Below are 21,220 nucleotides of genomic sequence, written 5' to 3'. Positions count from 1 at the left end.
TATCAACATAGAACAGTTAGTTGGAGACAAACCTTTAAACAGCTACAGAATTTTTTATCTCAAATATTTCCTTAAAACTCATCTAAAACTATACAAAATAAAAATAAAAACACAATCTAAAGTGGTAACATAACTAACACATCAATATTCTAAAATATCCCTACATTATAAACAGAGTTCAGATTTTGTAATCGTGTTTTTGTCTGATTGATCAACAAGATCACATGCCATGATTTGACCATGTGTTGCAACATGAAGTCAGGGGGGCTGTCCTTTAACAACTCTTGAGCAAAGCATCGGACATAGACCATTGGCTGTCATCAGCTACATCATGAACCATATTCCATTGCAGACATGTTTTGTAAGTCCACATTTGAGCTACAGCAGAGTCTCACCGAGATGAGTAACACTTTTACAGACTTGCTGAGTGAGACAGAAACAAAGAAATTGGACTTTTACACAAGTGATGAAATGTTTTTTAAGGAACGCATTTTTTTTTAAAGGATCAGCTTTTACCATGAACTCAGCTTAGTTTTTTTAGACTTCTTTACCATGTCTAAAGTCTAGATTCGGAGAATCTGATGTGCTCTTGCACCTATTTGTGGGCCTGCTATAAATAGGGCCCTGCTGGCAACACATGCATGTCTATGATAGGCGGTTACAGAGATTTTCTTCACAGACTCTGGCTCCAGTGCAACACTGACAACGTCTTAATGGTGAGTTAGAAATTTTTACCAAGTTTTATTGTGACTAATAAACACCACAAATGTAATATTAGTATAAATAAGTGAATAACATGGGTTAGGTTTGTGTGTGACCACTAACAGCCCTTCCACAACCAGATAGCTGATCCTATTTATAACTTCAACCAATGCAAGGGCTTTGCTTGGTTAGAAAGGACAAGCACCGAGTCTGAACTGTGTGTGTGTCTCATATATTCTTTAATGAATTAATGTGTTATCGTTCTGAAGTGTTTCTTTTATTTCCTCACCAGGAGCTTTTACGTGGGGAGCGCCATTACATTTGAGCCTTGATCTTTGACAAGCCGTGGATGTGAACACTGAGTAGCAAGTTTATACTGTGGGTGATACGTCCAGCTCGGATTTTACATTTTTTGGTGGATTGCCCCAGAGGACGATGACTTCCAGAAGGCCGATGACTCGCTCTTTCTCCGGCAATGGCAGGACAAGCAGCTTCAGTGAAGAGGAGGGCAGCTCTTCCAATGGCCGCCCGGAGAGCCGGAATACATACCTCTCAAATGTTAGGCCTGAAAACAGGTAGACAACCTCATATATAATCTATTTTATGGAAGTGCATATTGCATGGTGGTCAACAAAAACTATCGGGCTAGTCAAATTAAAACAATCAAACATTTCTTTGTATGTTTTAACTGATTTAGCTGGAAAAAATATAAATAATGTAGTTAGGCAAACCATAGATTTCAACTATGCTGTTCAAAACATCTCACATATACATATTACAAATGATGTGTGTCTGTTTCTAATCTACAAACTATAAGAATAACAAATTGCTCCTTTTGTTCAAGAGGAGGCCATCTATGAAACAGTTATATTCAAATGGGTTCCATAAATGAATATCTCAAGTAATTACTGACGTTCCTTCATTTGCCTCTTCTCTAAATAGCTATTCAAGGTATTCTCACTACAGGCCGTCGAGGTAATTTCTACTTTAAAAACACTCCTCCCAACTAACATGTTAATCGTTAAAAAGTGGTTTGCCCCCGAGAATGAAGCCAACACAAGTTTTAACGCCAACGTAACTGTCTAGTTTGTCCGGTGATTTCCACGAGCTACACCAGTATCAGTGCTGGACTGACAGCTTTGTTTTGCTTGATATCTCACACATTTCTGTGTCACTCTCGTGTACATTCTCGTCACTACCAGAAACTTCCATTAACTTCCTTTCCTCACGTGTGATAAAAAGTAATTTGTGTGTACTGGACAGAGGTGAAGAGGTCGCTGAAGTGTATGTAAAACTGTAAAATATCTAAAGTGAGAATTTTTCTCTCTAATGCATTAGTATATATATTGTTTTTCCCCAGGAGCACACTGTGCAGCGTCATGGCTCAGCTGACTGAAGATATACAGCCGTCTTTTGAGACCACCTTGAAATCAAAGGCAGTGTCAGAAAACTGCAATGTGAAATTCACCTGTGTGGTATCAGGTAGGCAGGAGCACTGTCATGTCTCTGCCTGTTGTTTGTTGGAGTAAATGAAACTTGATTTTGGTGTGAAGAGACAGGATGTGACTAATCTAAAAACGAAGGAAGGATTTCGCTTTAAAGCCACCAAATGCTCTGCTTTACCCTTCCTGAATTGCACAGTGCAGTTAAACACAAGAGACATAGCGTTCAAGCTGGTTTATCCAGGTGTAAGGCTTTTAGCTGCAGGCTGGCTGGATGGGGGAGAAGCGGCAGCTGTTCCCGAATGACGCATTACAATCATGATGCAACAGTCAAAAACACCCTCAAGCTTCTGTGCTGTGTTTTGTTTACTTTATAATTCAATTTTTCTCACGAGAAGATACTGAGCAATCTTTACAACTTATATATATATATATACAGTATATATATTGGATATATGTTGTGGCACAAGCAGTGAAATGTTTATTTACTGAGTTCATTTTAGTATGTCCATGTCTATAGGTTACCCAGCTCCAGAACTGAAATGGTATAAAGATGATATGGAAATGGATCGGTACTGTGGACTCCCCAAATATGAAATTCGCCGGAACGGAAAAACTCATACTCTTCATATTTATAAGTATGCAAGCCAACATTTCAATAGTCATATACAGTATGACATGCCTTCATATGAGAAGAAATATCTCTGTATTTCTTTTTGATCAGCCACTGCCAGGGTACCTTCTATAATATGAGATTAATACATGTTTTTGTTTTCAGCTGCACGTTGGATGACGCAGCCATCTATCAGGTCTCAGCCTGCAATAGCAAAGGTATCGTCTCCTGCTCTGGAGTTCTGGAGGTTGGCACCATGAATGAGTTCAAGATCCACCAGCGGTTTTTCGAGAAGCTGAAGCAGAAAGCAGAGAAGAAGAAAAGAGACTTGGATGACCAGTCCAAGAAGGGGAATAAAGAAAACCTTCAGAAAGAGAAACGGCAGAGTAGTCCGGAACCTCCTCAGCGGAAACGGTCTGTGCCGCCACCAGAGGAGAAGGCGACGGTCAAGGAGCCCTCGGCTGTGAAGCAGCCGGCGGCTGCAGCAGAACCTAATGGAATTAGCTCAGCAGTCAAGGAAAAAACCCCTTTGACACCTATGGACAGTGGCTTGCGGGATGCTGTGTCTCCATCAGAGGAAAGCCTTGCCAAAAAGAGAATAAAGATGTCAAATGGTGTCGATGCTGGGGTTAAAAACAGCAGTAGCGGCACTAGTAGCAAAAGCCATGTCATGGGGAATGGAGGTGAAAACTGTTATGATGGAGGAATCGGTTTGGCACAATTTTTGGCAGAGACTCTCCATTCCCAGGCTGCTGAGGAGAAACAAAATGTATCTCGAGTGGAGAAACCTAAAGAGACTGACACAGCTGTTGTAAGTGCCAATAAAGAGAAAGAGAGGGAACAAGAGAAGATGCAAAGAAAGAGAGAAGAGCAAGAAAAAACATTACAGGAAGAGAAAGTGAAGGAGAATAAAATAGAAGAGGAACTGACCACAGTCAGAGAGAAAGAAGGAGAAAGGCAGTTGGAAGTGCATACCACACCCCAAAGCAAACATGGTTCAGAGGTCAAACATCACAGCAAGGGTCACAAGGATCATGACCACCACAACATCCAGACTTCCATTTCTTCTATGCTCCACACGGTCAAAGACTTCTTCTTTGGTAAGGGCAAGAAAGACTCTCATGATCACACCGAGAACGAAGAGACAGATTTTGACCACTCACATGTCTCGGCGCAACCTCCTCAACCAGACATGCCACCATCGTATCGGCTTAAAGCGGAAATTAATCCAGAGGCGTGTGAGCCTCTCGCAGAGGAAGTTGTGCCTATGGAAATGGATGAGCCCAAGGAGACTGTGGATATAAAACAACAGTCAGTGTTACTAGAGCCACATCGTTTTAAGAATGAAGACAGTGGGCTACACACAGACGCATCGCCAGCTCATAAATTGCCACCAGAGAGTGTAAAGGAGTCCCCAGAGCATAGTGTAACAGAGGCTGACGATGCTGTGGAGGCCATGGAAGTTTCTGTGGAGCCGGAGAGCAGCGGTGCAGGTGAAGAAATGTCATTGCCTGGGCTACAAGTTCTCACTAAGGTACGTAGAGTGGTTTTGCATGGCAGCAAGCTTCCACTTTCAAACTATATATAGACTGCCTTTGTGTGACAAGACAGGGTGTACGTTGAAGTACGTCAGGTCCGTAGACTGAACTATGTCAGTTCTGGTCCGACTTTGAGCAGATGATCGGTGGGAACGTGGTAGATAAGACGCATATGGTTAGATGTTATATTCACGAAACAGCGTGGAACCACTTTAAAACGTACAGTATAATATCAGCGATCAGTGACTTGTAGGGTTGTGTGAGTCAGCCTGACCATGCGAGACTATGGTTTTTACTGCACCGTTACCGCTCGAGAGAAAAAACCCAAACAAAAAGATAGCGTGGGAGAAAAAAAGGAACCCGCAATATACATACATACATACGTGGGGGTGGGGGATGTTGTGTATGTACACTGCACACACCGTAGGTTAGGGATGCATAATATCTGAGATGTCGGCTGCGATAAGTGAGACACCAGTGCGTCAGAGATCATGATGAAATCTGAATGTCAGAAGCGATCCTCAGGTTACAAACGGGGCTTTGCATGAGAGAGCGGCGTTGTGGTCTGGGTCAGGGGTAGTAGGGTGAGTCCTGCGACAGGTCTCGACTTGAAAGGAGGGCCTTGTCTCTGTGGACACATTCCTCACCCCCCCCTCCCCTGCACCCCCCACCCACCCAGTGACTTAAAAATAAACCTCTTCCTCATCTAGAGAAGAGGGAGGAAGGCAGTACTCCTGTGTTCACCTTGGAAATTTGTTTCATGTCTGTGAGAGGATTGCTGTAATTGAGGTGGCAGTGATTTAGTTTTCAGGGCTTGCTTTAAAAACTCTTTATTGCACAATCAAGGATTACGTAAGATTACATTTGTCTTGGCACTTAATTTGTTAAATATATGGTATTAATCTGATATTCAAATGAATAAGCCCAATACCTGCCAAACATGACTATATACATTACTACACATTATATGTGTTATGGTAGTTTGTCGTTGTTTTAGTTGCATATACCATAATTTGTTCAATTTCTCTTTTTGATTATTTAAGGAAGTTTGTTCTAGCATTTCTTTAACAGCATCCTACATGTTACTATATCCAGTTAAGTGCTGCACAGTGCGAAAAAAAGGGAACCGGAGGGACTATGTTTAGACATCCACCTGCATAGAGCACGGAACAAACGGGGATCATGTGTGCATAAAGTGGAACTACAACCATACTTGTGCTATGTTTGCGGTTTTGATACGAGGCTTTATAGATGAGTAACTGGAGGAAGTCAACAATGCGAACAATGTTTTCTCACATGAGCGCGACACCTATTTACACGGGGAGGTGGAGCGGTGACCAGCTTCTTTTTTAGAGTGAATGCGACACCGGTTCCCTTCCATCGAAAGCAGCGACTTCTTTTTTTCTGAGTAGTCACCGCCGGCCAAACATGTTGTCACGAGGTGTCACGTGGGTGTGTTGCTCCTCTGCTGCATAACTTAAAACTATGTGAACGGCAAAAACAGGAGCTGTGAGAGGGGGAGGGACGCGTGTGTAGGTCGCTTTAAGTTTGACCTATAAAACTTCTGTGCCCTCTTAAATTTTTTTTTTGTTTTTCAAAAAGATCACGAGTAAGGTGGCCATAAATGGCGTTTTTTGTTATTGCTCTCAGTTACACTTTACATTCTTGCTTGTTGATGATTAAACCAAATAGGCACATTCTTTTCTCTTGTCACTTTGCCAACTAACAACCTACCATTCAAGTACTTTGTGTAAACAGCACACCTTTGACAACTGTGGGAATTCCCGTCTGTGTTTTTTAACTCTAGAGGCTGACCACACAAGCACTTTCAAACTCAACGGCAGTTCTTTTCTTTTCCATTTTTTTTTGAACAGGGTTTTGTCCCTTTCACCACAAATAACTGCTGTTTAGTTTAGTTGTTTAGTTTTGGCTCATATGGAAAACTTGAACGTAACATCCAGAAATAAGCTGACGTTCATAAAACTGAGCAGCACATGGACATACTGTACACATATTTTTAAACTGTTTGTTTACTTAACTAGTGACTGATTAACTTTAACTATCCACGTTTCTCTTCCTGCCGGCTGCTTTGCAATATCACGTGCATCAGTATATGTCAATGTTTGTTCTTCTGTTGATTTACGGCAGAAAAACTTGCCTCAGTCTAAATGTGTCAAGCCGTCAAAGGTCAAGCCGTACGTTGGCTGCAACAAGCTCCTTAAAAACACTTTAAAAATCCTTAACATAGCACTGAATGTTTTTTCCACTGAGGTGTCCAGTCCCTTCGCCGCCAATAAATCAGAGCGGTAAAAATAAATCAAGCATGTTCAAAGTTCAATGCGAAAGACTAACACTGCTGAAGCTGCAAATGTGTCGGAGTGCTAAAGTGTTTTATTTGTTTACTTTCAATAAGGCTGAAGAGGAAGACACTGAGGTAGCCTCCGTTATCAAAGAGGTTCCTGTGCGCCAGCAAGAACCAGATTACCTGGCAGTTTCATCACAGCCTGATAAACAGGTGGCAACAGATGAGTCTTCACCAAGGGAAGATAAGCCTATCTTGCCACAGACCCAAGGCCCTGCTGATGAACAATTCCCCCCCTCATCAACCCTCACTAGTTTGGAAGATCGCCGGACAGCCCGTCACAGCATTATCTCGGCGACAGATAGCCGCAGCCTAGGAGGAGCGTTCCCTGAAACTTTGCAAGAAGAGGCGATAAGTGTTGACAAGACGGGCAAAGATAGTGAACCTGAAACAGAGGAGGGTTGCTCTTCCACTAAGCTATGTGGGGAAGAGAAAGCCGAAGTGAAATCGAACAAACAGCAACGCTCAGATATAAACAGATCTGAGACTACTGAATTATCATCGTTTTCGCAGGAAGACAGTACAGAGCCATGTGAATCTAAAGCAACCGATCAGGTGCCTTCTACTCTTGCAGAGAGAGATCATGCAAACGAAGAGACCAACTGTACTTCACTGATTCAGGAAATGAATGGAGGATTTCCGCCCGCTGCAGCCACGGAGAGTTTAGAGCAGGGTGACCTAAAAATGCAGCATGAAAGCGCTCCTACAGTGGCAGAGGAAATCACAGAAGTCCGCAATGCTAATGCAATACAGAGTTCAAACTCCGGTGTTGGAAGCACCGAGGAGAGGTCTGAATCGGAAGAAGTACTGAATTCTTCCGTAGAGAAAGATTTAGAAAGTAATTTATGCAACAGCCTAAAAACCCAAGAGCGGGTGATTCTGGCAGGTGAGAGCAATAAAGCGAGGAATGAGAGTTTGGTAGAGGCAACGCAGACCTCTCCAATGGTAGTAGAAGAGTTGGATGAAATAAAGACTCTTCCAGTAACACAAGACACTGGGAGTAATGCTAATGTTTTGGAGGAACACAATAATATTGGGTTTAAAGATAATAGAAGGAGTGATGTGAGTGGCGAGCACGGCTGGCCCTCAGAGAATATTCCTTCAATCCAAATATCCACTATTGAAGACGTCACAGATAATGAACCACCTGTGCCAGATCTGAGCACAAACGAACATTTCATAATCCCAAAAATTGAAATAATGGAGCCCGAACTCAAAGAGTGCACTTTGCCACTAAGTATCCTGGCTCTAAACAAGCCAGAGCCGACGAACCTGCAGAAACATGATGCAACTCATGTGTCAAAGATAATAATTCAAGATCAGAGTGTGACTGGTTCGCCAAGCTTGTTACCCACACAGAAAGGTATGCACAATGAGAATGACCTCTCACCTACTGAGAAAGTAAAGGAAGTTGCTCAATTAGATGATGAAAGAGAAACATGTGAGCTGCAGCAGCCACCCGTGAGCGACGAACAGCTCCCTCAGATGGACACCGCATCAATTCCTGTTATAGATGTTTTATGTACTGACGACAAGGAGGGCGATGCATTTGTGTCACACACGTTGCATGCCGTTGAAACTCAGAGGCCGCCTTTGTTTGTGGTGCCACCAATCTCTGTCACTTGTCATGAAAGTGATCCTGAACTCACGCTGTCCACTCACATTGAGCGTACAGAAACAGAAACTTGTGTTGGCACGCAAAGAGGAACCAAGCATGATTGTGACAGTTATGTCACCATGAAACCCGAAAAAGCTCAGAACCTAGAAGAAAAGTCAGAAAAGAATATGAAGGAGTACACTCCTGTTATACAATATGAAGCTCGAGTGCCAAAAGTTGATGACAATGTTCCATCACTGAGTAAAACAACAGAAGACAGCGTCCCTGAAGTCATGAAGCCCAAATCCCTGAAAGACACAAAGACAGAGAATTCTGTGTCTGTTGAAGATCTCCTCAAAAACAGATCACCTGTTGAGAGACTCAGCTCCAAACCCCCGGCACATCCGTCACTGAGTCCAGGGAGTCTGCGCAAATTTTTGTCCAAAGCTCCTCCAGACTTAGACAGTGAGGCTGTCCCTGCAAACACTGCGGCCGACAAGGCAGACGAAGATCTCAGCGGAGGCTCAACACCAACATCGTCCCTCTCCTGTGAAAGCAGTCCGCGGATGAAACGCAGAGACAGCCTGACACTCATACGGTCGGCCACGCCCGAGGAGTTGGCCTCTGGAGCTCGGCGCAAAATCTTCATCCCAAAAACCAAAGACGATGTCGAAGCAGCCGTGCTTGGTGCTTTAGATGGTCAAGGCAAAAAGGAGAACCCCTACATGTCGCCCAGTCAGGCCCGCAGAGCGGCGTTACTGCAGGCTCCCACAGGTCAAAACACCCCGCCAATGGAGAGGCGTTCTCCGCTGTTGAGTCGCAGGAAGGCTACCTTGGAGGTCCCAAAAGTCGTCGAGGAGACTTCCACCGAAGAGGCAGCCCGCACCAAGCGTGAGGAGAAACCAGCTGAAAAGAAGATAGATCCTCTGAAAGGTACCGCATCAACAATCCACTGAAGGTTTGATATTGTGTGAATGAGCGGGAACAAGTTTTCCAATATGAGATTCAACTTGTTTGTAGAATATAACAACTTAATACTTAGGAACTAAAAATACATATATGTTTACGGATAAATACTCTGGTTCTGTACAGTCACAGTTTTATGTTTCATTTTACTACTTGTGTGTCTCAGATTATATCACGCTATGCAATCCACTGGCACGCCACTGTCCAGTACAGTATATATTTACTTCCTCCTGTCTCTGTGCCACCAGCGCCACAGGTGATACGTAAGATCCGCGGAGAGCCATTCCCAGATGCCTCGGGACACCTGAAGCTGTGGTGCCAGTTCTTCAACGTGCTCAGTGACTCCACCATTAAGTGGTACAGAGATGAGGAGGAAATACTAGAGGTGAAGAGAAGGTAAGTACCCTTGTTGTCTTGACTTATTGTCAACTCTACTCTAACTTCCTGTAGCAGGAAGCAAGCAAGTATTAAAAGCTTTTCCACTGGTATTATTTTGAGGATTTCCGGACAAAATGACTGGTGAAAATGGACAGGTCCCAAATATGAAACAATAGATGAACTATTTGTGCCTCAGAGTGCATCCCCTGATCTCCTGTCATTCTCATATTCTCACTGCAGAGATGCCCGGCTCATGTGACAGTGAACCCCACAGCTGTGTCACAGAGAGGTGAATCTCTGGCTAGACACAGAAACTGTAACCCGACACATTATTTTGCCATCTCTAGGGTGCATTAAAAGTCTATATATGTGTCAACGGCTGCCGTGTCAGCGGTCTGCTGCCATGCAGTGTGACCATCAGCCTCGCAGTGACACCTTGTGGGTTGTTGGTGAATCTTTGAAACCATGCCAGATGAGCCTGAAGAGACTGATGTGTGTTTCTTTTTTTTGTTTGTTTTGTCCTCAAGTGGAGGAGATGAAAGCCAAGTAGCGCTGGCTATTGTTCTAGCAACCAGCCAAGACTGTGGCGTGTACGGCTGCACGATCAATAATGAATACGGGACTGACACTACTGACTTCCTGCTCAGCGAAGACAGTAAGAAACAGCACGAGTGCAAAATCAAGTTGGAAATCTACATTTTTATTTTAAAAACATTCTTCATGATTTGATGAGTCTGTTTTCTGTTTCACAGTTCTGTCTGAAATACTCCTGAAAGATGATTTGGAAGGTATTTTATTTTTTTAATACATCACATCAAAAGTTCTTTTTACTTACTGTTAATTATTGCTCATAGTAACCCTATCCCCGTCTCTCCTCTAGTTGGAGAGGAGATCGAGATGACCCCAATGCTTTTCTCCAGGGGTCTGGCCGACACCGGCAGCTGGGGCGACAAGTACTTTGGCCGCATCATGACTGAGACCATGCACATTGGAGAGGGGTGCGCTCACAAAGCCAGCAAGGTGAAGGTCATTTACGGCCTGGATCCCGTCTTTGAGTCCGGAAGCACTTGTGTTATCAAAACTCAAAGCCCCATTGCCTATGGCACCAAAAAGGAGAGCAATCTTGCAGCGAGAAATCTAGATATTACCAAGCAGGTGAGTGTGGTCTAAGAATTGTTGGTAAATTGTAACCATATATCGGAAATTTCTACTTAGTCAAATCTTTGTTTTGGCAGGAATGTAAAGTCCAAAACATGATTCGGGAATACTGTAAAATCTTTGCAGCTGAAGCGAGAGTTATTGAGAACTTTGGCTGTTCACTAGAGTAAGTACAACATCTGTTTCGCTCTGATAATTGATTTCTATTATATTATAAAACATTGTTTATAATCATTCCACTATCACTTGGTGTTACCTGCAGAGTGATTCCTCGGTATCTGATGTACCGGCCCGCAAACTCTGTGCCATATGCCACAGTGGAGGCCGATCTTAAGGGTGTCTTCACTAAGTATTGTACAATGGACTCTAAAGGCCGGCTGACTACACAAACCGTTACCGAGTTAGAGCAGAAATGCAGCACCTTCCAGCACTGGATCCATCAGTGGACACATGGCAACTTGCTCGTTACGCATCTGGAAGGTAAGCTGCACGCACGCAAAGTTCAAGTCAAGAAAGTGATCTGTTAGCGGCATCAGAAATATATATATATATATAAAAAATAATAATCTAATTTATTTCTCCAGGTGTTGAATCCAAGATTACAAACATCAGGGTTGTGACCAAGTCAAAGGGGTTTGTATCTGTCACATCTGTCGCAAATGTCATAGTATGCTATTAAAATGCTAAAAAGCTGCATTCTGCCTTTCAGATACCAAGGTTTAACCGAGAGTGGCTCTCCTGAAGTATTCGATCAGTTCCTGACACACCATCAGTGCAACTACTACTGTGGACTCCTTAGCCTGCGTACGCTTAAGACTATGGACAGTCTGCAGCAGCCCACCAAGCCCAAGGGCTCCAGGAGCCCCCTGCTCAACCGCAAGTTGAGCTCTAACAGCCCGCAGCTACTTCGAAAAGGACACAGCCCTCAGATGTCTAGAAAGGCAAATAGTAGCCCAAAGGTGACTAGAAAAGTTCAGGAGACAGAGGACAATAAATCAAGTGCCAAACCCAAGTCTACAGGAACTCTTGATGTTCTTGAAACGAGGTAGGTAAAAAAAAAAGGCTTCCGTCTTATCGCCTTTAATGGTTTCGTGTTACTTGTTTTTTTCCAGTTATCAAAGGCACCAAGGACCTGACGAGTCATAGAAATATTACTGTGAATTTCCGTTGCCTACTATGAGACGTCCATCCTCCAGTTAGGCCGTTAACTTCTTTCCATGGTGCAGTTAAAACGTTTATGAGAGCGTTTGGAGCAGTGGGCTCAGGGTTTTTGCCCTTATAGCGCACAGGTACCAAACAGCAAAAGCCAGTGTTTTTTTGTTTGTTTGTTTTTTTTCCACTTAAATAATAAATGAAAAGAAACACTTGGCCGGGTTGGATTTGACATAACTCTACAAAATCGCTTGCCTCAGAGTCTTATCAGCTCTATGAGTGGACTAACAACTCTCCAAGCAACGTCTGCTACACAAAGAAAAAAAAAAGAAATGTCATCATTTAAGTGTTTTAGTTTGAAGAAATGTGGCGTATAAACCGTACATGACCACAGCAAGAGAATGTCCATATGTATTATTGGTGCTGTCTGTGATTGCCGCGTGGTTCATCATCTGCACATCGAAGAAGTTGAGTTCATGCTATGAAGCAACGGCACCATTTTTAGTTCAATCCCGTTTGTGTGCACTTTGTTTTTGGCATTACCTTTTAGTTTATTTTTTTTTTTTGTTCAGTGCTTTGTGTCCATTTGTTTTTGAGGTTGTCTGTGTTTTTAGTATCACATATTTCATAATAATTCTTGTACAATATAACTGGCAAAGCGATGGGTTTACCAGTAACTCTTAATAATAATAATAATTGAGTGTGTTCCCAGAAATCTGTTGAATGAGCACTACACAGTTACTGGGTCCTGATCTGTAGACTAGGATAAAAGTGTGCTGAACAAAATAACCAAACGAGCCCATTAGTGAGGCTAGAAGAGAAGAAGAGAGCAGTTTGTGATACTTTAGACAGTTACCACATGCATCTTAAGCAGAACCAATTTTACTTTTATATGCCCGGCATGGACAAATGGATTAAAGTAATCAAATGAGAATGCAACATGTTCAGTTATCTCATGAGTTTGTAATGGTGTCCGTGGTTAATTGCCAACAGAGGTCAGATCCCTTTTACAAATAAAGAGCTGACACAAAATCTGCAGGAATGTCTATAGTGGATTCTTGGTTAATGAGTCTTCAAATGAGTGCAAATAGCCTCTCGTAAACGTCACCCGCCGTCACTTATTAAGTCAAAAACTGCGTGAAGCCTTAGTAATGAGAGAAAGCACAGTTCTGGGAGAAATATTTTAAATAAGATGGTTAAAGACACAGTAATATCAATGTGTGGAGAAAACATTGTTATGTTCTTAGGTGTACATAAAGTCAAAAGACTAAATATTTAAAATAGCGGGAATAATAAATGTGAATGACTGGAGCGAGCGTATAAATGTGTGTTTACAATGTGTGCTGTTTTTGGGCTGTTGCACCATGTAATTTTTTTTTTTTTTTTTTTTTAATAAACGTGTAAAACATTTCTAAGCATCAGTTAGAAATCTTTTTATTTGTTTGAATAAGTCCGACTTTTTTGAGCGACGATCAATAGCATTAAAAAACAATCAAGTTACTCGGTTTTATTTATAATATTTACACTCATCAAATTGTTGATGCCGGGATATATTTTGTGAGGTATAAAGTATTTCTCCTCGGCTATAAATAAAAGCCAGCATTTAAATTAATTTACAATATAATACATGTAAGATACAATCATATGTTGTATTTTTTACATTAATGGTGACAGAAATATACAGACATGAAGAGACAAGTTAATGAACAACAGTACATAAACAGGCACAGGAAACAGACAATTTAGGAGATTTTCTTGTGTTTTTGGATTTTCTGCTACGTATAAGTGGTCCAGACCTAATCCATGAGTCATGTGCAGATAATCTCCCACTCACTTTACTTCAAATCATATCAGCCTTTATCTACAATATTGTGAATACCGTGTTTGTCATCACAGTTGTTGGAATCCGGTTTACCGAGAGGTTTGTGTTTGCTGCTTTGCTTTCAGAAGATGTTTTTTTAGTTTTTAATTTCATGTCACAGCATTTCATTCAATCATGTTATGTGTCGTTCTCCTCTACGTACAAACCGGATTAGAAAGTCCACAACACTGGCAACATTTAGAGAAAAACATCGTGACGTTCGCTACTGTGGCCCACGATCCTTCAAATGAGATGTTGCCATCGTTTACGGTGCTGCAAAATAATTAATTTGAGACATAAGAACAGATGGCCCAGTATAACTAAAGAGATAAGATAAGGTCCTGAGGGAAATTCTCATTAAAAATGAATTTAAAAAATCACTTAATCTGTGTCACCGTTATTTCTCCAGTTAATTCAGCCTACAGAAAGCATTTTTGTAATAATAAATGTATAAATGAATAAAATACCTTTGAAAGAGTTCCTGACAGCAAGTTTGAATGTTGGCACTCGTGGCATTGAAGGCAGATGTCCGAAAGACCTCCACACAATCCACAGCTGGAGGAACAAAGAGGATCCCTGCAAAGCAAAGCTACTCAGTTAAGCTGCACTGCAAGGTGTCGTAGAGATGCACAGAAAACACACACTTTAAGGTTTACCTGCAACGCAAGCATTGACCAGAGATACACAAGTCCCGGTGAGCATGGCTCTCACCACCAAGGACGAGATGTCACTTCTTCTTGTAGGGCATATAGAGGCTTAAGGAAAAGAAAATACTAGAAATCGTTACTGAGAGCCTTGTGGGTTACGACAAAAAAATTACGATGCTGTCGTGTAATACTCACACAGGCCTCCAATCATAATACCCAGTGAGCTGAAATTTGCAAACCCACAAAGAGCGTAAGTGGTGATGATTTCTGATCGGACCTGAAACAAGAAAACCACGTTAAAAATAAATAAATTCACACTGATGCTATTTAAACTCAAACTTAAACAATTTACTCACAGATATCCATTGCCTTTCACCCCCAATAATTTCTTCAAGTCCAATGATTTTGTTGTGCTTCAGTTGAGATAATTTCTGATAAGCCACAAACTCGTTGATGAAGAGCTTTGTCCCAATTAGTTCAGCTACAGTGAAACTCTCGTCGTACGGTACTCCCATCATGAAGGTCACAGGCATGAACACATAAGAGCAAATTAACTGTGAACACAGACAGTTGCAGTTACGGGGATTTGGTTAGACTGGTTCACAATTAAAGAAGAGAAAGTATTTATTATACCAGTCAGACAAATTAGTCAAGCTGTGAAATATCATCATAAATAAGTTATTACGAGATGTCAGAATCGCGTTCCAAATCCTCAAAATCATACATCACTGACAAAATATCTCATTAGGTATGTCTTTTGCTGAAACATACCTGAAACGTGACTTCCGGATATCCCACCATACCTCCAAGCCAACTCAAAGCCGAATTTATGAATGCCAGAATTGCAAGGAAGGCTATCAGATTTGCTGCAATGTTAGCAACAAGGCCTATTGACGCTGATGCTCCACTGCTAGCAGCTTCCAAAATGTTCTGTTCATCACTGGGTGAAAAAAAAAAGTCATTTAAGTCAGGAGAGGTGGATCAGAAACAGGAATGGTATAATATTAAGATATTAAAATATATAATGTACATACCCGGCTGACACTTTGATATTCTTGTTTGAATAGGAGGGACTCTCCTCTGTCTCTGGATAAGCGAGCTTGGAGATAGCCAGAGCACAAGGGGCAGCCATCACAGAGGCAGAGATCAAAGAAGAGGCATCGATCTGTAAGATATGGTTCAGTTCAGTGGAGTGGTGAAGATGAACTGAAATAATACCTTATTTGGTTTTATAGATTTCAAATGCAGCTTTTTTTTATATAGTAAGGAATGAACTGTTGACAGTTGCCAGTACAACCACTGATATCAGGCTTTATTATCTAAGTGCTCTTTCAGCTTTCTACAGTTAAAGTTTTCAAGATTAGATAAGATATTGTGTCCACTCCATCAATTTTCCCGTCTAAATATAATTGATTTGCACAACAGGGTACACTTTTCTGTTCAGTCTTTTTTTTTACCGCTTATCAACAAAACTGTTGAACATCATGCTCCTATGAAGTTTACAGTGACCTTAAAGACTCCCTCTGAGGAAAAGCCCTCTAAATGCCACATGAATTCTATTTTTTTTTTGCAAAAGTCTCATATGTCGGACTTTATTGCCTCCCTTTTAAAAATAATGATCTGGGTTAATTTACACTTGAGGTGTACCCCAAGATTAACTCTTGGGCCCTTTTATGTTTGCTTGTCTTTTGTCTGTGCATGCTCCTGTTGTGCACGCAATATACATCTTTCTTGTTCTCTGACAGCAAATACAACCACTACATACCCCCCAGCTCAGAATCCGTCATTCATCATAACTGCATCATCCAGTTATGTTAATTTTATACCCACAATATAAGCGATGAGGGATACAATAAGATTGCTCCCAGTAGGGGACATAAAAAATAAAATAAAAAGGTTATTGATTTACCACGAATTGTTCACATTTGGTGAAGCACATTTTATTGGATCTTTTGGAATGAATAACCCTACACTTTTAGACAGGATCATATCAGTAGTAAGTATAATTTTAATTATGTGATATGTAGTTTAGTATGTGCTGTTATGAAAAAGCCTGATCTTACCCCAAATGAGATGAATGCTCCCATGACACTGCCTGCAATTGTGGCAAATCCACCAACCATAACGGCATGGATCTCAGATTTGGTCATGTCCTTCAAATAGGGCCGAATCAGCAGGGGCGCTTCGGTCTAGTGTACAGAAAACATCACATTAAAGTAAACACGAAGACTAGCCTTTTTTTTCTGTAATTAATCATGACTGAGTTATGTAGTTATCATTCAAGTGAAGTGTTGCCAGGCCCTTCCCAGATTACCTGGCCAACAAAAATATTGCCTGCCACACTCAAGGTCTCAGTGGGAGAGGTTCCCATCGTTATCTGCATTACCCATGAGATCTGCATGGACAAAAACACATGACTCTTAGTCACAGTACATCACTGCAGGCATGAGCAATATACACACAGACCTACAAGAACACAGAAGGCCGCAAGGTACTTTTTTTTTTTTTACCTTCAAAATGAGCCACTGCATTATCCCCAAAAAGTAAAGGACCGACATCACGCTGCTGAAGAACACAACAATGGGCAAAGCCTGAGGGGAAATCATAAAATGAATGTCACAGACTTTCGAGGGGAAAAGTTTATATGCAAACTTGGTAAGATTAAAAGAAAATAGTCATTCACTTATCCTCTTACTTGAAAGGCAAAAATGTTTGCGATAAGATCCCCAAAAACAAACGACGACCCTGCTTTGGTATAGTCGAGGAATGTCTGTTGAAAGAAAAGTGGGCTTAGTGGGTTACATTATTACAAATGATTATTTATTTACTCAGTCCATGACTATATTTCATTTATGATGTAACAAGTCATTACATTTTACAGTAGGAAATAAAGATGCAACTTGGTGAACACAGTAGGTGGAATTACACACTAAAACAGACATGTGCATGTGTGCTGTTGACTCCACCTTTGGCTGACCTAAGAATAAGGGTGAACAACATAATAAAGCAGCTATTAAGATAAGCATGCATGATCACTCATGTAATGGATATTGCGCCTTGGTGAATAAGAAACAATGAGTAAATAAAGAGTTTTGGATCACACGTGATGTGACTTGGAAGAAATGCTGGATTACACATTTCACAGTAATAATATTATTTGGTTTTTGCCGATGTAACAATAATTGTTAGTGAGGTAATAGAGAATGTTTTGGGATGTTAGACCATATTGTGCAGATGAGTAGTATTTGCAGTCAAGAAACTTAATAAAAGACTGTATTTTTATAAAGCAAAGCTGTGCATCCTATTTTTCATTATATTGAGGTAACTATTTGCTGCTGTAAATTTACTTGCCCCTTTCACTGTGTCTGCACAATCCTTTGTTTTAGCAGAATATACCTTTTCATGAATTGTGTTTATTAATTAATGTGCATCAAAAAAATAAAAAATAAAAAATACCCCAGTGTAATACCTGCACTTGTTTTCCAAGCCAGTCGAACGCTATAAGTCCAGGCTGTGTTCGTATGACAAAAAGACCCATGCAGAACTGCATCCCCAGACCCCAAAACACAGCCCTCCATGATACCTAAAAAAGAAAGTGGTTTGACAATCAGTGCCCCGTGTTATTACAAGGAAGCTCTTCAGCTAAACCTTAAGATGATAGAGGCACAAGGGCAAATGATATCCAAAGTCTCAACTGAAGAAACAAGACAAGACAAGAGATAACTTGCAAGATAACAGAGCAAGCAAGTTTATCTCGAAAAAGTTGTCGCCATAGCAGTTGTTCATCCTTGAGCAAAGTCGGTGGACTCAATGCAAAACTCACCGCTGTCCTGTGTGCCGAGAGGAGGAACACAAGCACAATGAACACGCACACTCCTGCAAACGAGATAAGCTGCTCGGGACGCTGGCTTGTGTCCAAAACAAGCCATACCACAAGCAGGACTACAACCACAACAATGAAAACCCTGCAAAAAAAATAAAAAAAGACAAGAAATGACTCATTAATGTGACAACACTCGTTAACCACATCCCACAAATGACAATGGAGCTGAAAACATTAAATTCACTCACCATTTTAGCCATTTCAGGTTTGATTTAAAGAGAGTGACGGCGGGTTTGAAAAACCGACGGATGCTTTTTCCCTTGTACTCATTCAAAAGTTCCAGTACTTTGAAAATAACAGCCAAACAGGTCAGGACCACAAGAGCGGTGGCCCTCTGGAAATCCAAAACACAGGCTGCGATGAAGTATGCCACATAACCTGCAGAAAAGAACAGAGAGTTTGATCAGGATCGTTCTCTATGTTGACATCATTCCAGTCATCAAAGAAATGTCACTAAAGGACATTCTGCCAGAGAATGAACAGGGTTTTGAAATTACCTGCTCCGAGAATGCCCAGAACGATGTATTTGAATGTTTGAGAGTGAGCCCTGACGTAGTCCTCTGTGGCATTAATTGGCTTGGAAACATAGCTGAAGAACAAAACAAATCAGAAGTCAAACTGGGCATAAATTATATTTACGCTTCTTCAAATACTGTTGTCTTGTGACAGCGCTTAGGAAGTGTCTTAAATTAAATTTACATAGATTTGTATTGAAGTTATGCAGTTTCTTTTGCAACAAATGAACTAAAAATCTTAGCAGTGTCATAACACATCACAGAAAACAGTTGCACGCCAGTACTGCACACGTGCTGTAATCACGGCAAGCAGATGTGCTACACCCACAATAAAACCACATAAAATACAGTATTTACTTGAACTGACACACCTTAAATATGATCCCAGTCCCTTTTTAGTCTTTTTAATGTCGCTTTTGATGCTGCGTGCATCAGCACCATTGTCCTCCTACGAAAATACAAGCATTTTATTTTAATTTTATTTAAAATTGGTCAAGTTGTACCATTCTCTTGAAAAAGTAAATGAGATACATACCTCCATTTCAAAAGACGTGTTGTAGATGCCATTTCCGTCACTGTGGCCCTCTTGGTTATTGCTTTGTCCCGCTGAAAAACAGAATGAGTGTTCACTTATGCAGCATTCTGTGGGAAAGCAGCTTCAAGTTGAACAACCGGGAATGCCTAAACAAGTGACAAACAGGCACCACTATGTACTCTTCAAGATAAAATAAGCTTAAAATAAGTCCTCATTTCTTATCTTGTGAAAAGTGCTGCTCAAAACTGCCAGTTCACAACTGCAAAACAAACAACTTAAGTCAAAGAAAAGCAGAGCTAAAGGCTTACTCATTGTGCGTCCTCCTAAACCGAGCTGTCAAATGCTGTGCTGTGAAAAAACACTTCAGGAAATATACTCTGCCCTCTATGAAAGATCTGATCATTAATTAACAGACATGTTATGTAGTGCTCTGATCACCCAGGAAGTAAATGACGGAGCCTTTATGGAGCAACATTTGATTAGATGTGATGTTGGCCACGTTCGCCCTTCGCTGGAAAAACAGAAGATAACACATTAAGTCTGTCTGACAGATGTTGAAAGGCTGATATTTGATGAAACACGGGAAGCACGTAGTGAATTAATCAAGAATGAGGTAATTTGTGGCTGGGCTACACCCATGCTTAAGTATGTCACAAAACTTCTCCTATTTGTAAAGAAGACTTTCGAAAAATAGATTTGTCACAAGGTTCTGAATCAATAAGTTGATATGTAAGAATAGGAAGCCAATATACATAGACATATTACTCAATGAATTACTAATGTTTCTATTCTTATTGGTGATAATCCTCCCTATCCCTAACTATTAGAATATAATTAGATAGAAACAAAAAGTGATTTTGTAATTTCAGGGAATGCAGTATACATTATTGTTATTATTATTATTATTATTTTAGTAAAAATAATACAGGTCAGCTCTGTATTTGACATTAAATGTCACTGTTAATGTCCTTAACATCTATTATTGTACTGTCAAAGCCAGTACTTGTTTTTATCATTCTCATCATTCTTCTCAAATGATTGTTTTGAAGAATAAGTACATTAATTAATTGACTGTGGAATCAGAGAGCCTCCAAATCTGTGCTGTAATCTGGTCAGTTAAATATATTGCAGCGCAATCTGGACTTTACTTTGAGGGTGATGATTCACGATTGGATAATGGCAGGCAATTTGAGCCTGTCTCGCACATAAAAATCGATGATTCCAACAAAAAACTGTTATTCCATGGTCCATAACACTCGGCTCGGGCTCAGTCTGTCTGAATGAGGACACTAAAGATTAAATAATATTTCGAAGTGGAATATTTGGATTGTTTCTAGTTCATTTGTTCGTCTTTGCAGCTCCTGAAATTCATTAACAGAGATTAATGTGCTGTGCCACAGTATTAAATGCACTGGTTCAGACATTGAACATTTTATGTTCACCGTCTAATCATTGACCAGCTGTTTAGACAATGTGAGTGAGAAAAACACTTGTTGGAGACACAAATGCACATCTTAAGGGATGTTACATCACAACTTTTGGCACGGTTTAATAAGATTTGATCAGTTTTATCTGATACCCAACTGTTGCAGGCCTGTGAGTGTGTGTAAATTTAATAGGAATTTGTGTCACTACTGTAAACCCTGACTAGCGGGAAAGAAGAAGTGCCTTTAATGCCCTCAGTTTCGTCTTACAGGTCATCAAAAAAAAAAAAAAAAAAAAAAAAAAACAGGTCCTGGAGTACAACATAATCTCTGTCTCAGCCGTGAAGTTTGTGCTCTCAACTCAGGGGCTCCTGACGTCACAGGTCTTTCAAAGTATCTAAAAGCTGGACCAAGTGCAATAAGATAATTGCCCTTTAGAGGACCATA

The 21,220-nt window shown here is 40.9% G+C and overlaps 2 protein-coding genes across 2 annotated transcripts; one reads left to right on the top strand and one right to left on the bottom strand.

Annotated features, from left to right (window-relative positions):
• Window positions 1-1,007: 1,007 nt before the first annotated feature.
• alpk3a (alpha-kinase 3a) lies at window positions 1,008-11,902 on the top strand (the record flags this gene model as incomplete). Its single annotated transcript, XM_084555971.1, has 15 exons — window positions 1,008-1,277; window positions 1,645-1,677; window positions 2,063-2,184; window positions 2,665-2,782; window positions 2,923-4,291; window positions 6,709-9,187; window positions 9,469-9,616; window positions 10,126-10,253; window positions 10,351-10,386; window positions 10,479-10,753; window positions 10,834-10,922; window positions 11,019-11,236; window positions 11,341-11,389; window positions 11,466-11,801; window positions 11,869-11,902. Exons 1-15 carry the CDS (start codon window positions 1,138-1,140, stop codon window positions 11,900-11,902), a joined length of 5,574 nt encoding a protein of 1,857 aa, XP_084412097.1. The 5' UTR covers window positions 1,008-1,137.
• Window positions 11,903-13,585: 1,683 nt separating this feature from the next.
• slc28a1 (solute carrier family 28 member 1) lies at window positions 13,586-19,373 on the bottom strand. Its single transcript, XM_084556094.1, has 17 exons — window positions 19,350-19,373; window positions 19,186-19,262; window positions 18,797-18,888; window positions 18,488-18,677; window positions 18,240-18,381; window positions 17,886-17,999; window positions 17,112-17,186; window positions 16,927-17,007; window positions 16,731-16,811; window positions 16,480-16,605; window positions 15,451-15,581; window positions 15,188-15,356; window positions 14,773-14,970; window positions 14,612-14,693; window positions 14,426-14,524; window positions 14,237-14,345; window positions 13,586-14,042 (listed from the first exon to the last, which is right to left on the bottom strand). The coding sequence occupies exons 1-17, from the start codon at window positions 19,353-19,355 to the stop codon at window positions 13,925-13,927; spliced, it is 1,890 nt and encodes a 629-aa protein (XP_084412220.1). The 5' UTR covers window positions 19,356-19,373; the 3' UTR covers window positions 13,586-13,924.
• Window positions 19,374-21,220: the final 1,847 nt, after the last annotated feature.

Source organism: Chelon labrosus, assembly GCF_963514085.1.
Source record: "Chelon labrosus genome assembly, chromosome: 11".
Taxonomy (NCBI): domain Eukaryota; kingdom Metazoa; phylum Chordata; class Actinopteri; order Mugiliformes; family Mugilidae; genus Chelon; species Chelon labrosus.
This window is presented reverse-complemented; position numbering and strand designations above follow the sequence as displayed.

Excerpts from the sequence above, each read along its gene's own strand:
- slc28a1 (XM_084556094.1), bottom strand. Across the intron at positions 16,812-16,926 it reads TGCAGTGGCTCATTTTGAAG|ATCTCATGGGTAATGCAGAT; the intron begins GTAAAAAAAAAA and ends TTGTCCATGCAG. Across the intron at positions 14,525-14,611 it reads TATTATGATTGGAGGCCTGT|CCTCTATATGCCCTACAAGA; the intron begins GTGAGTATTACA and ends CTTTTCCTTAAG.